Genomic DNA, 14,351 nt, shown 5'->3' on the forward strand with positions numbered 1-14,351 from the left:
TTGATTGGAGATGGGAGATTGGAGGGAGCTAGTGGTTGTTTTGTAGTTGCTTGTGTGTGTGGTTGTGTGGAATTTTGTTTGGGGCGAGGATTTGGACATGCTTTGAGAGTGTTGATGTAGGTTTTGAGGAGAGAGGGTTGGAGGGTTGTTGTGGATGTGAGTTGTTGGTGGTGCTTCGAATTGAACCTCGCAGACGGAGGCAGAAATCAGATACTGTTGTGGCTTACGCAGTAACTGCAGTCTAGTATTGAAGTAAACCAGATGGTGAGTTCTTTTAAACTTCCGAAACATTTATAACGGAGGAGTGGTTCTATATTTTAGAAGGAGCGATATACATGTTCGTGAAAAGAGTCGAGCAAAGGGCAAGGACGACCGACCAAATAAAGGAAAGAACGATTGGGAAATTTTTGGAAGACTTCCTGATCATTCCGGAAAAAAGAATCTGTTCTTATTCAAACATATCATTGTAATTAACACCGTCATTATTTTGGCAGCCGCTCATTTTGTCGCTCATTTGAGATTATTTTTAATCTTAGAACACCTCGACCAGATACCCATCTCCTTTCCATCAAAACAACTCCATGACAGCACTCCGACTCCAACCCTATCTAGTTAATAACTCGCTCGTTCCAACAAAAGAATTTTCGGCTCGATGCCCAATCTTGAAACAAGCCAATCATTCGGGTTGGAGACTCCCGCTACATCTCTTGGAGCTCCTTCTCGTAGTTCCAGTCCCGAGAGTGATACGTTGAGCCCGCCACTCTCATCTGGCTCTTTCAAGCGATCACTCAAAAGTCGTATTGTGCCACCGACGTTAGTTGGCATTTCAGAGGAGGGAGTAGTGCAGAAGTTTGTTAAGATGACTCCGACTATGAATGTTTTGGGTAAGGCAATGGTTTGGAACTTACCACTTTTACTCAATATGAAGCTGTTCCTCAATTGATCGATATTTCTATTCCTTCAAAGGATAATGAAATTGGTAATTTTTGATCCTAACCGGGTTCTTGTTCGAACTGACTTTTGAATATTTAGATACCACAGAAGCTAGTGAACAGCCTATACTCATGATACTCATGATGACGCGTTCCGCCAGTGTAGGATCACAATCTGCTCCCGGTAAGAGACCAAAAGTCAAGACATACAGACCCTCTAAACCTTTGGCACATAAAGAGGGGCGCAAGTTTAAGCAGACTGAGAACGAAAACGACGACATTTTTGAAGACGCACTTGTTGAATCAAAAACCTATATAGAAGCCTACTCTAATTTCAATACTGCGCCATCAACACCAACAAAGCGTTTGTCAGCGACTGAGAAGTTTGATATGGATGGATCACACGATACTAAGCCCGAATTCCCCACTGGGACAACTATTAAAGACTTTGGTGCGTTGCCCGACCATCTTAGAGGGCCTTGCCTTGAAGTCAGCCCTAGAACTAGCCTTTTAGATGGTCCATCTGGTGTTCCGAACGTGGATAAACTTTTGTCTATGAACAAGCGTGATTGCTCTCTAGAATCATCGCTCATGAGACCTCTCGAAGCAGTACCTGAAGGCTCGATAGCAACATCATCATTGCCAGAGGTGCCGACAGAAGTAACGGAAGACACCATCGGACAATCGGATGGTCCTGCTCAAGTTCCATCTATTGCAGCTATTGAACCAAATGTTGGTGGCGATTCTCCAATTCCAGAGTTGCCCGTCGCCCCAATTGCGATAGATAAGAAGGATGAAAAGCGCACACATAAAGTTATTAATAAGTTTCGATCGGGAGTACGCAAGGGTAGATACCGTTGCCTAAGAACACCTGTATTGGTGGTGATTTTAGGAAAGGAGCTTTCAAAGCCAACCAAAGTAGCCATTCAGAATATCGCAAACGGATTGCCGTCAGGAATTGGTGATGTAAATCCCCTTCCCGCGTGATAACGCGGGATGTCTTTTAATTCGAGAACTGAGGTTAATGAAAAACATAAGATGCAAACAACACTTGAGCCATCGGTCTCGCTTCATACACTGGAACAACTTTCACCTACTCCAGTACCAGAGGACCGGTGCTGTCCTGAGAGCCCTACACCTTCGTCAGAGAGCCATTGCTGTAGCGAGGATTGGAATTGAGAGTTTGATAATGATTGAGAAGATGAAATGGCGTGTTAGAATGGATATTGTCATACACCCTAATACAAGAAACCTGTGAACCTTGTTCAATGATCTCCAATGATGACCTGTGAGACGTCCTAGTGCTCTGTAACATTTTCGGTGGGCCATTATGAGATGAGCTCTCCTTGGTGAAATTTGACCGTGAAGTACACACGTAGTTCAATCACCTCTCAGCACAGAATGCTGAGTAACGAGGAGAGCAGCTGGATTTTTTGCAATTGGAATTGGGCATCCCTTTGATGCGTCCGTTTGTAGATAGCCATTTGTTTGAATTACCACGACTATGAAAATCGTACCTCGAATAATTCATACGCTCTAGCTCATCGTACAAAGTAGAGGCTAACCAGTGACAACGACGTGTAAGGTTTGTAGACAAACTCTAAAAGCAGTATTAAAAAGGCCTTCAGTACTTCGAAGATAGTTCTTATGTTCATATTGTATATCGTATATCGTATTTTGTAATGAGTTATGTACTTTTTTTACTCAAAAACATGAGATATAACGAGTGAAAATTGATCAATACAATTGCCATCCAAGCCATCCAGACCAGACCAGACTCACAAGTTCCACAAACCAACTCCAACGCGATCAACCCCACTATTTCCCCTCCCCCCAACCAATCCGTAGCTCACGCTCAATCGACCCCACCCGACCCCTGCAAAAATCAATGACAACCTGATATATATTAAAACGTCGGCTTCGTCAAACAAACATGCCAAACTCCAGTGACGCGTAAGTTACTGCCTCCATTCCAAAAATGAAGGTACACCATGGCTAATATAACAATTATAGAGTGGTTAGCGTGTCGTTCTTATATTCTTCCCCTTGTGGATCAATATGAAGTTATGCGAAAGTCGTGGGTTCGACACCCACCTGGAGTATCAATCTCTGGTAGACACCAAACAACAATCTTTTTTTGATTTCTTCTGCATTTCTTTTTGCAGATTTTGGGAGCAGGTGGTTGTTGGGTTGGATGATGCTCTACTCTTTTGGGGGGTTGGATTTGTGGTGTAAGTGATAGGTCCACCCATTTTTGGGTTTGGTGGAATGTGATAATGGTACTTATCTATACGTCTGCTTTTGAGAAGGTATCAAACTTAAATTTAGGATATGTCTTCTCGGAGAGTAGTCGAATACTCTCTGAGAGAGCTTTACACTTGGTGGTTACCTAGGTATCAAAGATACAAGCCTGCGGGACGTTCTCTTAGTTTTTGTATCGAGGAGTTGCAACTGATTAAAATCGCATGATAGAGATATCTGCACTGCACAAAAATGATCAAGCAACTCTAATAGAAGTCTGTATTGATAAACAGAGATTGAAGCATGTAAAGCATGACACCACCCCCGTATATATCTCTATATGAACGGCTGTGCTCAAATGTGATAAATCCATGAATAGTGGCCTGAGATCACGTAAACCATGCTGGGTATTTGGCATTCTCAAAACAAAACAAGTCTTGCTTGACTCGATTATTCGACGCTTGTCTCCCAAAGATCCATGTCTTCAACCTGTTGTTCTTCTCTCTCAGACGCTCGCCCTGTCTCTCCCCGACACCAAACCCATCCTCCTCCAGAACACTCATTCCCTTGACTCCATAATTTAAACTCTCAATGACATGCCGTCTCTTTCGCAGCCGAAGTATTCTTTCCAAATATCAAGAAACCCACAAACGCACCAACTCCTACTGCAATCATAACCCATCCATTATATGTCATGAAAAGCAACCTAGAACTTCATTAGCAACCCTCCACACACAAGACAGAGTCAAGACTTACATCAACATAAATGCGTAAAAATACTGGAAAGCATATAGCGCAGCTTTAATAACATGTGCTCTCTGACCTACTTCTTCTTGATTGCGTCCTGCCCAGAGAAAAGGCGTATTTTCAGTAACGTCATCCACTTAATTCACACACATAGTCTCAGCTTTTCATTCCACTGTTCCGGCATGAAAGTCGAGGGAGGAAAAGCGCGCATGGGGGAGAGCAGAAAAGTAAGAGAACTTACGGGTTATAGAGCCCTGTTGTCTGTCGACCCAGGATTCATAGCGACGGGTTAGGGAGCGAATGCCTTCGTATCCGGCGGTGATGGCGACGACGCCAACGAGCGAAATGAGGAGGGAGAAGGTGGACCGGATGTGCCACCAGCGGAATATTATACAGAGGTTATTGGTGTCCCAGGTGAAGAGCATCTGCAATTGAGGTTAGTGATGGAGAGATCGGGAGAGTCGAGGAGATTGAAAACGGACGTTCATGTTACATCTATCTCCTCCCATATCCATTCCCATATCGTGCATGCTGTGATCCATATGCGAATGATCCATTGTGAATTTGAATGTTACAATAACTTGTATGTGATTGAATTGATCGTTCTCAACGAAGTAGATGGTAGGCAATTCGAGGTTGCGAAGATCGGTAAGATTTCAATGAACGAAGATGATTCTGAAATGGATAGTAAAGTGATTCTATATATATCGCTATCTACCTACTCGTACACTGCTGTTGGAAGACGGGCGTAACTCTCTAGGGGTTTTAATTGCACCAATTACAGAGTGTTATGAATCGATGGTGCAATGGTCCCCTAATTTACCTTCTCAAATGCGCTCAAACCAAGCTAAGAAAGCGCCAACAGCTCTGTCTGACAAGCTCCATGTGAACACCAAAAGCGGTACGTTGAATCACTCAAACAGAATCATACATTGATGAAAACATTTATTATATTGCCATCTCACAATTATACTAAATCAAAGCTAACAAATGTAATCATCCCTCCTTTTTGATCTAAAATAATGATTGTTTGATTTGATATTGAATAACGAAAAGAGTGTACGAGTCCTCCGTAGATTCCCAGACAAGCTCGAGACAAGCTGCACTGCACTGCACTGTTCTTTATCAGATAATGCACGGACATCGGTGTTACAGAAGATAAGCTATTTCACACTGCCGCAACCGGTTTAATCGGATGTGAGGGGCAATACTCATCAATTACTAGGTAATATCGTAATCAATGAATTTCTAAACTGAGCTTGGCAACACTCTACTCTACAACCTCTATCATTTCGTCCAAGATGCTCACTAGTCCTTTAAATCTGCCCAAGTGGTAAGCAAATTTCAAGATCATGAAAGGAATCTGTTTTAACAGCGACTCGATAGGCTCGAAGAGAACTCTCATCTCTTGAAGCCTCCCATTAACAATTACTGCGTGTACAATAAAGATGTGACGGTCATGGTAGGATCACCACCCCCCATCACTGTCTCAGACATTTCTAAACTCCGCAGATCGTAGGAGGCCCCAATGCACGAACCGACTATCACATAAACGAGACTGCAGAATGGTTCTACCAATACAAGGGAGCTATGATGTTGAAAGTGGTAGATGAAGGCGAATTTAGGGATATTATCATTGGGGAAGGAGAAATGTTTCTATTGCCACCAAATACGCCGCACAATCCTGTTCGATTCGCAAATACAGTGGGCATTGTACTAGAGCAGCCAAGACCAGAGGGTTCGTTAGATAGGTTGAGGTGGTATTGCACAAACTGCCGCGAGGTCGTGGAGGAAGCAGCTTTCCATTGTACAGACTTGGGCACGCAAATTAAGGAAGCTGTGAATAGCTTCAAGGATAGTGAGGATAGGAGGAAATGTAAGAAATGCGGGACAGTTGCGGAATCAGCGCCCCCGGTAGGATCTATCAAGGACCCAAATATCGCTTGATTGATGAGAAAAGGAATAATGAAATAACGAAGTCTTTCGCATGAAGTCTAAACTCTTATACATATTGTCGGGTATCCTAGCGTAAACAACCTTCGTAAATTGCTCAAGTCTCCTTGAACTGGTATGTACTCGTCGACTCTTCAACTGCAACTTCAATCTTTCCTTCCTCCAACTCCTTACCCCCAACACTAATGCCGACTCGCATAACATCTCCGGGCTTCACAGATCCAACTCCCTTTGGTGTACCAGTCAAGACAATATCTCCCTTCTCCAAAGTCATCACCTTTGAGATATCGCTCAAAATTCTAGGGATTCGGTATAACATCAATTCTGTAGAATCCTTTTGTCTGTGTTCGTTGTTGACTGTAAGCCACACGGTAGCGTTATGAGGATCCGGAATTTGTGATTTGGAAATGATGTTGCTCATTGGGAGGAAGGTATCAAATCCCTTCGCGATATCCCATGGGAGACCCTTCTTCTTTGCTTCGTTTTGGGCATTGCGAGCTGTCATATCAATGCTCATTGCGTAGCCTGTGTGATTCAATGATTAGAAATCAAATTGAGTCATCCATTCTAGAATACGCACTTTCGATAGAATCATAAGCTTCTTTCTCATTCTCCGGCTCGAGATTTTTGACCTGTTTCCCCATGATCAAAGCCAATTCCACTTCATAGTGCAAATCTACACCCTTTGGTCGAATGACAGATCCGCCATTTGGAGGGAGAATTGAGGAAGGTGGCTTGAGGAAGAAGAATGGCTGTTTGGGCTTGCTATTGTTCAATTCCGTGATATGATCTCTGTTCTTCAATCAGTTCATCTATACTGTATGCTTTGAATATACCCAATTGAGGGATTTCCAGAAGCAATTCATGGTCGAGGAGGAAGAGGAGTGGGGGTAAACATACGCGTAGTTTCTCCCGATACATACAACTTTTGAAGCACTCTTGAAAGGAGATATGGTGGCAATGCCGCGGCGGAAGATTAAAGACATACTGAATGAAGTATACCAAAATACAAATATCCAAACTTTTTTTATGTGCAATCAAAAGGTGTGGTTACTCGAAGCTCAAATATGTAAGCAATTCATGTGGAGATCTTGTGGTCACCCTTCAGTGGAGACCCCGCTCGGCCACTGACGGGACAAGCTTCCGGCAGCTCTGATCGGTTCCGAGGATTATAAAGACTTACATCTTTGTACGCGGTATTGCAGATATACTCCGTACATGATGAGATAGGTTCCTGAATGTGCAAATGGAACTTGGACAATACTTAAAATACCAAATTTTCAGATTCTCGAGAACTTCCAATCCAATATTGATTCGAATTGCATTTGAGCATCTAACTCTTGAACGAAAAATAACTATTCGCATCTGGCACTCCAAGCTTTTCAAGAGAACCTCTTTTTCTCACCTGCTGTCTCTTTTCCGCGTGTTCATGCAACGCTTTATCGACCCTTTCCTGTGACATTTTCATTCCCCTTTGACCCTTTTCTTGGAGCTTGTGTCGATTGTTATAATATGCTAGTAATGTCTTTGCGCGCATAAATTCTTCGTCTCTCTGTGATGTAATATGTTAGCTATCATTTCAATGCGACGGTGCAAAATCTATAACATACGCCACTACTTCTCCTTCTTTCAAGACGACGCTCTCGAGTCTCTCGGATGGATTCCTCGGTTTCTGGGAGATCAATTGAATCCATTGACGAGTGTTTCCTGAGCGGAGGAGACGGTGACTGGACAACAGAAGGTGGTGTGGGTATACGCCGACCGAGGCGATCAAATTTCGACGCTGGTTGTGAATGAATTGACGTTTTTCTTTCGTCTATAGTGGCCGATACGGTGGAGAGGCTGCGTAAAAAGGAGAGGGTAGCTCTCGGTGGCTGCGCATAAGACTGGTTAGCACGCATACTCAGAGAAACATCGATGTTGTGTGTGGGGATGCGCGTGGAGATGTGGGGAGCCATAGAATATAATGCAAGACTTTGGCATGCGGGATGTGATGGATTGATGGTGTTGACGAACTGCTTGCTTGAGGATATTAAGATCAGCGAGAACATGTGCGATCTGTAGCTTTGGCGGTGATGGATTCAATGAGGGATCCATTCTGAAGAGACTGTGAATTCGATACTGCGGATGTAATAGATTGTTTATTATTATGATTAATGATTAATATGTAAGGTCATGGTGAGGAGATGTTTACGAAAAAGGTGTAAACATTTAGCTCATGGGGTACCTTATCGGTTATCTCGGTCACTGCCGCGCATGTGCCGGTAGTAGATTTAAAGCGCACTCCTCGATAAGCGAGCATCAACATTACACTCTCCTTCTACTCAACTGAACCCTCTAGAGCAAGGTCAATTTCATCACATTGAAAAAGGCAGGACTCTACTTGTAGGACTATAGATCCATTTCATCAACCGGCTAGTTTCCCACCTTGTCTGCATGATCGCGCGATTAAGAGTTTTGTTGCATTTGGGCGCCTTGAAAGGAATCTTCAATTCTCATTGCTATCATAGGAATGAGATGAGGTTCAAATGTTGTATAACGTTAGTTATTTTCGCTAATTACTGCATATGTCGGCTGATATCCCAGAGATGGGTGGGCTGTGCTAACCGATCAAGCGCTCTCTAATAATAAAAGTCGCGACATAAAATTGTCTCCTTCCCTTCTCGTGTGATTGGAATGTTTTGATGAGATTAGCGTCCTGACACCAATTAAACAAAATTGTAGTCTACCAGACGTTGAAAACTGCAACATAGCCGCGACATCATCGCTAAGAGTTAATAGTAGAGCCTCTTTTGGCACACGCTCCCCGGCTAACAACCCTGATTCAGACACATTATGCGCAGCCATTTCTCTCACGGTACATGCATTAATCCATGTAGAACCTCTGGAGATGGAATGTATGAAGATAATAGCTTAACTTTGTGAGCTCTGACTTCGAATGCTGACCGAACACAGGGGGCCTGTGGCCACAGCTAGTCACTGCCATATAGCCCGGTAGATCTTATACTGGAAATGCTCCATATCGATGGATGCTATTCTGACCACTTAGGACGGCTCCAATCAATGTTAATACATCTTAAAGATTCATGTTACTGTTAAACTACATATCTTATCAAACTACCCGTTTGATAAATCATAGGTCAAAATTATCTGTTGATTAATTGACAGATAACTGTTGAGTCCGCGTGAAAGCATTTAACTACAAACACAAACAATCGAAATCTGTGTAATTTTCCGTGTGGGGGGTAGATACAATGTAATCAAGCGTATTTGTATTATAAGGGTTGAGAGTTATAAGAAACGAATTGGAAAAGAAATGGACATTGAATGATAACGATAAGATCAAAGCCATCTCACAATCGTCTGTTCTTAACAAATCGGTAATTTGGAGTATCACCAGAAACATTTTATCTAAATGTTATAGGATAACCAATCATGTGAGAGTCTTCTCCGAGAGTTAATGTTATAACGGACTCCCCTTTCGAAGGTATTAAGTAAGCGAAACTCAGCCGATGACTAGTGGCTTTCTTAGATCAACATGGGTAGCATTCGATATCTACATTTCCCGAAATGGTTGCGAGATTATAGCTAATGAGGAAGAAATGTGTGATGCTCATTGAAGATCCATGTATCAAAACATTCACATAGACCCCACGTCTTCCTGCCACGCACATATGAATGATGCACGAAGAAGAATTTTATCATCCGCCGGCATCGCTCTGATGATGCCATGATGGTATGAACCCCTCGTTCAAACATGTGGTAAAGGCATTTGGTAGGTTGCCTGACTAATAGCCCGAGTTTATGAATTAGATGAACTACAGTAGATGAACTAGATGAACTAGATGAATTAGACGAAATAGCTCCCGTCCCCCAACCGGCACTGATTTTCTTTTGGCATATCATGACGCCAATGAACCAATTGGTAAATTCCAATATTAATTGAGTGACTAATAAATTTTGATTGGTTCAATTCCAATCTTCTTCACACCCAATCTGAAATAAATCCAAGATATCCTTTGTTGGTTGGTTGAGATTGTCCATGCAGATCAAAAAGCGGGGCTAAGAAAATTTTGGTTCCAACCAGCCGGTCACACAACTAAAAAAGACTCACAGACTCAGACTCACATCACATATAATAAGAATAAAATCTTCAACCAGAATCCAGAAAACCCTCATTGACACAACACATCTCCAAATTTAACAAATTACACGATACCATTTTGATTTCCCCAACTTAATCGACAATGCTTAGAGACTTCGAACCTTCCAAACTCCAGGAATAACTTCAATCTGCTACAACAGAGGGGTTCATTATTCCTTTATTTACAAACCGACATCCAAAGCTTATCAGAAAGCTACCCTAGGTAGATTCACAACAAAAAATATCCATTGTCCAAAACTCACATTCTTTGCCCACAAAAAGCCAAATCAATTTTGATTCAATTGGCAGGGTAAAGTGAAAACGGATCAGGTGGAAAAGTTACTTGAAAAGTTCAATTGATACCAGAATTCGATATCATGGCGCTCGCAAACCGCTTCGCATATCGATCTTCGTCGCTCCTTCGTCAATGCAAAGCTCCAGCTTTGCCTGCGAGAGCATTCACTACTAGAGCTTCCATTAACGGTCTTGTACACCGTCAACCGGCTCAAGTCTGGAAGAACAGCAAATATGCTCGACTTTTCTCCAGTTCGACACTCCTTAGGGATCAGTCACAAACCGCGCCCAGCGCTGAAGCATACTTGGCCAGTGGTGTTGTAAAGGGAGCTGCCAACCCAGTGAACGTGAAGAAGGTTCTGGTCATTGGAAGTGGTGGCTTGAGTATTGGTCAAGCAGGAGAATTTGATTATTCAGGTTGGTTCCCCAGATTTTGATCTTTGGCAGAATGAGTCATTCTTGGGCGTAGAAATCCCCTTCGTGCCAACTCACATCCAGGCCATGTATTATATCATGCTAACCATTTATTCAATCCAGGTTCTCAAGCATTGAAGGCCTTGAAAGAAGCTGGTGTAGCTTCTGTACTCATCAACCCCAATATTGCAACGATCCAAACTGCACACGTTCTCACCGACGAAGTTTATTATCTTCCCGTCACGCCTGAATATGTCACATATGTTATCGAGCGTGAGAGACCAGATGGTATCTTCCTCACTTTCGGTGGTCAAACAGCTCTCAACCTCGGTGTACAAATGGAACGCATGGGTATCTTTGAGAGATATGGTGTAAAGGTTTTGGGTACCAGTATCAAGACTCTCGAGACCAGTGAGGATAGAGATCTCTTCGCCAAGGCTCTTGGTGAGATCAACATCCCAATTGCTCAATCTGTCGCTGTATCAACTGTGGATGAAGCTTTGGAGGCCGCAAAGGGCATTGGTTATCCAATCATTGTCCGTGCTGCCTATGCCCTTGGTGGTCTTGGTTCCGGGTTTGCAAACAACGAGGAAGAACTTCGCAACATGGCTTCTAGATCTTTGACTCTTTCTCCTCAAATTCTGGTTGAAAAATCATTGAAGGGATGGAAAGAAGTTGAATATGAGGTCGTCAGAGATGCCAGTAACAACTGCATCACTGTCTGCAACATGGAAAACTTCGACCCTCTCGGTATCCACACTGGTGATTCTATCGTCGTCGCCCCTAGTCAGACTTTGAGCGACGAAGAATATCACATGCTTCGTTCAGCTGCTATCAAAATTGTTCGTCACTTGGGAGTTGTTGGAGAATGTAACGTTCAATACGCTTTGCAACCAGATGGATTAGATTACAGAGTTATTGAAGTTAACGCTCGTCTCTCCCGATCATCTGCTCTTGCCTCGAAAGCCACAGGTTACCCTCTTGCATATACTGCTGCTAAGATCGGACTCGGCCACACTCTTCCCGAGTTACCAAACGCTGTTACCAAGACTACAACTGCCAACTTCGAGCCTTCCCTCGATTACATCGTCTCTAAGATTCCTAGATGGGATTTGTCAAAGTTCCAACACGTCAAGCGCGATATCGGCAGTGCCATGAAGTCTGTTGGTGAGGTCATGGCTATCGGTAGAACATTCGAAGAATCCATCCAAAAGGCTATTCGTCAAGTTGATCCAAGATTTGTCGGTTTCCAAGGAGATAAATTTGATGACCTTGACTACGAACTCCAGAACCCCACCGATCGCCGTTGGTTAGCTGTTGGACAAGCCATGCTCCACGAGAACTATTCTGTTGATCGTGTACATGACCTTACCAAGATTGATAAATGGTTCTTGTACAAGCTTCAGAACATCGTTGATTGTACCCGCGAACTTGAGGATATTGGAAGCCTTGATGGATTGAAGAAGGAAATCATCCAAAAAGCAAAGAAATTGGGTTTCTCTGACAAACAAATTGCCAATGCCGTTAAGTCCACCGAAGATGAAGTTCGAGCCCTCAGAAAGAGCTTTGGTATCACTCCTTTTGTTAAGAGAATTGATACTCTTGCTGCTGAGTTCCCCGCAAACACGAACTACCTCTACACAACATACAATGCAACCACTCATGACGTCACATTTGAGGATAAGGGAACTATCATCTTGGGAAGTGGTGTATACAGAATTGGTAGCTCTGTTGAATTCGATTGGTGTGCCGTTAGTGCAACTCTTGCTTTGAAAGAAATGGGCAAGAAGACCGTCATGATCAACTGTAAGTTTTTTATATATATATACAACTCTACCTCCATGAATCAATGCTAACTTCTTGCAAGACAACCCGGAAACCTACAGCACTGATTTCGATACTGCCGACAAACTTTACTTCGAAGAATTGAGCTACGAACGTGTAATGGATATCTACGAACTTGAATCTGCCAGCGGAGTTGTTGTTTCTGTCGGTGGTCAACTCCCACAAAACATTGCTCTTCGTTTACAAGAGTCAGGTGGAGCCAAGATCTTAGGAACAGATCCTAAGGATATTGACAAGGCAGAAGACAGACAAAAGTTTTCTGCTATCTTGGACAGCATCGGAGTTGATCAACCAGCATGGAAGGAACTCACCTCAGTTGCAGACGCAGAGGCTTTCGCCGAGGAAGTCAGCTACCCAGTTCTCGTCCGCCCTTCATATGTATTGTCAGGTGCTGCCATGACTGTCATTAGAAGCAAGGATGAGCTTAAGGAGAAGCTCGAAGCCGCTAGCAACGTTTCCCCTGATCACCCAGTTGTTATCACCAAATTCATTGAAGGTGCTGAAGAGATTGATGTGGATGGTGTTGGATCGAATGGTCAACTCATTCTTCACGCTGTCAGTGAGCACGTTGAGCAAGCTGGTGTTCACTCCGGTGACGCTACTCTTGTTTTACCTCCTGCTTCCCTTGATCAAACCACCATGGATCGTGTCAAGGAGATTGCTGAGAAGGTTGCTAAGGCCTGGAGTATTACCGGTCCTTTTAACATGCAAATCATCAAGGCCCAGGACCCTGAGGGTGGCCTTCCACAATTGAAGGTTATCGAATGTAACTTGCGTGCATCCCGTTCCTTCCCATTCGTCAGCAAGGTTCTTGGTGTCAACTTCATTGATGTCGCTACCAAGGCTCTTGTGGGCCAAAATGTCCCTGAACCCACGGATCTCATGGCCATCAAGCGTGATTACCTCGCTACTAAGGTCCCTCAATTCTCCTGGACTCGTCTTGCTGGTGCTGATCCATTCTTGGGTGTCGAAATGTCCAGTACTGGTGAGATTGCTTGCTTCGGTAAGGATCTCGTTGAGGCTTACTGGGCTTCTCTCCAATCAACCATGAACTTCCGTATGCCAGAACCAGGAGAGGGTCTTCTTTTCGGTGGTGATGTCACCAAGACTTCTCTCACCAAGATTGTTGACTACTTGTCTCCATTAGGCTACAAGCTCTATGCTGCCGAACCTGAAGTCAAGAAGTTCTTAGAATCGACTGCTAAGGGTAATGTCAGTGTTGAAGTCATTGAATTCCCCAAAGAGGATAAGAGAGCTTTGAGAGAAGTTTTCAAGAAGTACGATATTCGTGGTGTCTTCAATCTTGCACTTGCCAGAGGCAAGACTGTTCAGGATACCGACTACGTTATGCGCAGAAATGCTGTCGACTTCGGTGTTCCTCTCTTCATGGAACCAAAGGTAAGATACAGTCAATTCATTCCTCGTACATCATTTACTAATCATTCTTAGACTGCTGAGCTCTTTGCCCAATGTATGAACGAGAAACTTCCTCGCAAGGAAGGTATTCCAGGAGAAGTCCGCAGATGGTCTGACTTCATTGGTGGTAAGCCATTGTAGATTGTTTATTCAATGAATGAGCAAAACAAATGGTCGCAAATATGTCTGTATATTTAGCCTGTAAAAGAAATCCAATAGTAATTATGATTTAAACTCAAGTTTACAATCCGAAAAGGCCAGCCAGAGGTGATGTCGTAATGTCTGAATTTTAGTGAAACCATGAATGCCATGCCTTCAGTCCGCAAAACCCACAAGACTGCAGAAGAAGTTAACTTAAGGGGTAA

The 14,351-nt window shown here is 43.3% G+C and overlaps 6 protein-coding genes across 6 annotated transcripts; 3 read left to right on the forward strand and 3 right to left on the reverse strand.

Moving 5' to 3' along the window:
* Nucleotides 1–652: 652 nt before the first annotated feature.
* Nucleotides 653–2,111, forward strand: EAF02_000347 (uncharacterized protein; the record flags this gene model as incomplete). Its single annotated transcript, XM_038896395.1, has 4 exons — nucleotides 653–884; nucleotides 929–979; nucleotides 1,033–1,898; nucleotides 1,953–2,111. 4 exons carry the CDS (start codon nucleotides 653–655, stop codon nucleotides 2,109–2,111), a joined length of 1,308 nt encoding a protein of 435 aa, XP_038763254.1.
* A 1,274-nt stretch (nucleotides 2,112–3,385) lies between these two features.
* EAF02_000348 (uncharacterized protein) lies at nucleotides 3,386–4,695 on the reverse strand. The gene is made up of 4 exons (XM_038896396.1): nucleotides 4,403–4,695; nucleotides 4,162–4,345; nucleotides 3,930–4,056; nucleotides 3,386–3,879 (listed from the first exon to the last, which is right to left on the reverse strand). Exons 1-4 carry the CDS (start codon nucleotides 4,475–4,477, stop codon nucleotides 3,762–3,764), a joined length of 504 nt encoding a protein of 167 aa, XP_038763255.1. The 5' UTR covers nucleotides 4,478–4,695; the 3' UTR covers nucleotides 3,386–3,761.
* A 277-nt stretch (nucleotides 4,696–4,972) lies between these two features.
* Nucleotides 4,973–5,910, forward strand: EAF02_000349 (uncharacterized protein). The gene is made up of 3 exons (XM_038896397.1): nucleotides 4,973–5,253; nucleotides 5,307–5,382; nucleotides 5,433–5,910. Exons 1-3 carry the CDS (start codon nucleotides 5,222–5,224, stop codon nucleotides 5,865–5,867), a joined length of 543 nt encoding a protein of 180 aa, XP_038763256.1. The 5' UTR covers nucleotides 4,973–5,221; the 3' UTR covers nucleotides 5,868–5,910.
* A 60-nt stretch (nucleotides 5,911–5,970) lies between these two features.
* On the reverse strand, nucleotides 5,971–6,859 carry EAF02_000350 (uncharacterized protein; the record flags this gene model as incomplete). Its single annotated transcript, XM_038896398.1, has 3 exons — nucleotides 5,971–6,398; nucleotides 6,454–6,665; nucleotides 6,774–6,859. The coding sequence occupies 3 exons, from the start codon at nucleotides 6,857–6,859 to the stop codon at nucleotides 5,971–5,973; spliced, it is 726 nt and encodes a 241-aa protein (XP_038763257.1).
* Nucleotides 6,860–7,206: 347 nt separating this feature from the next.
* Nucleotides 7,207–7,970, reverse strand: EAF02_000351 (uncharacterized protein; the record flags this gene model as incomplete). The annotated part of the gene is made up of 3 exons (XM_038896399.1): nucleotides 7,207–7,425; nucleotides 7,484–7,747; nucleotides 7,890–7,970. The coding sequence occupies 3 exons, from the start codon at nucleotides 7,968–7,970 to the stop codon at nucleotides 7,207–7,209; spliced, it is 564 nt and encodes a 187-aa protein (XP_038763258.1).
* Nucleotides 7,971–10,394: 2,424 nt separating this feature from the next.
* Nucleotides 10,395–14,127, forward strand: EAF02_000352 (uncharacterized protein; the record flags this gene model as incomplete). The annotated part of the gene is made up of 4 exons (XM_038896400.1): nucleotides 10,395–10,728; nucleotides 10,849–12,531; nucleotides 12,593–13,968; nucleotides 14,020–14,127. 4 exons carry the CDS (start codon nucleotides 10,395–10,397, stop codon nucleotides 14,125–14,127), a joined length of 3,501 nt encoding a protein of 1,166 aa, XP_038763259.1.
* Between the last annotated feature and the right edge of the window lie 224 nt (nucleotides 14,128–14,351).

Source organism: Botrytis sinoallii (assembly GCF_014898435.1).
Source record: "Botrytis sinoallii strain Bc 23 chromosome Unknown BSIN_001, whole genome shotgun sequence".
Taxonomy (NCBI): Eukaryota; Fungi; Ascomycota; class Leotiomycetes; order Helotiales; family Sclerotiniaceae; genus Botrytis; species Botrytis sinoallii.

Bases quoted from the DNA above. Each gene is read 5' to 3' on its own strand.
- EAF02_000349 (XM_038896397.1), top strand. From the start codon at position 5,222: ATGCTCACTAGTCCTTTAAATCTGCCCAAGTG. The intron at 5,254-5,306 runs GTAAGCAAATTT...GCGACTCGATAG, and splicing joins CCTTTAAATCTGCCCAAGTG to GCTCGAAGAGAACTCTCATC. The intron at 5,383-5,432 runs GTAGGATCACCA...TAAACTCCGCAG, and splicing joins ATAAAGATGTGACGGTCATG to ATCGTAGGAGGCCCCAATGC.
- EAF02_000348 (XM_038896396.1), bottom strand. From the start codon at position 4,477: ATGGATCATTCGCATATGGATCACAGCATGCACGATATGGGAATGGAT. The intron at 4,057-4,161 runs GTAAGTTCTCTT...GTGTGAATTAAG, and splicing joins ACAACAGGGCTCTATAACCC to TGGATGACGTTACTGAAAAT. The intron at 3,880-3,929 runs GTAAGTCTTGAC...ATGAAGTTCTAG, and splicing joins TTTTACGCATTTATGTTGAT to GTTGCTTTTCATGACATATA.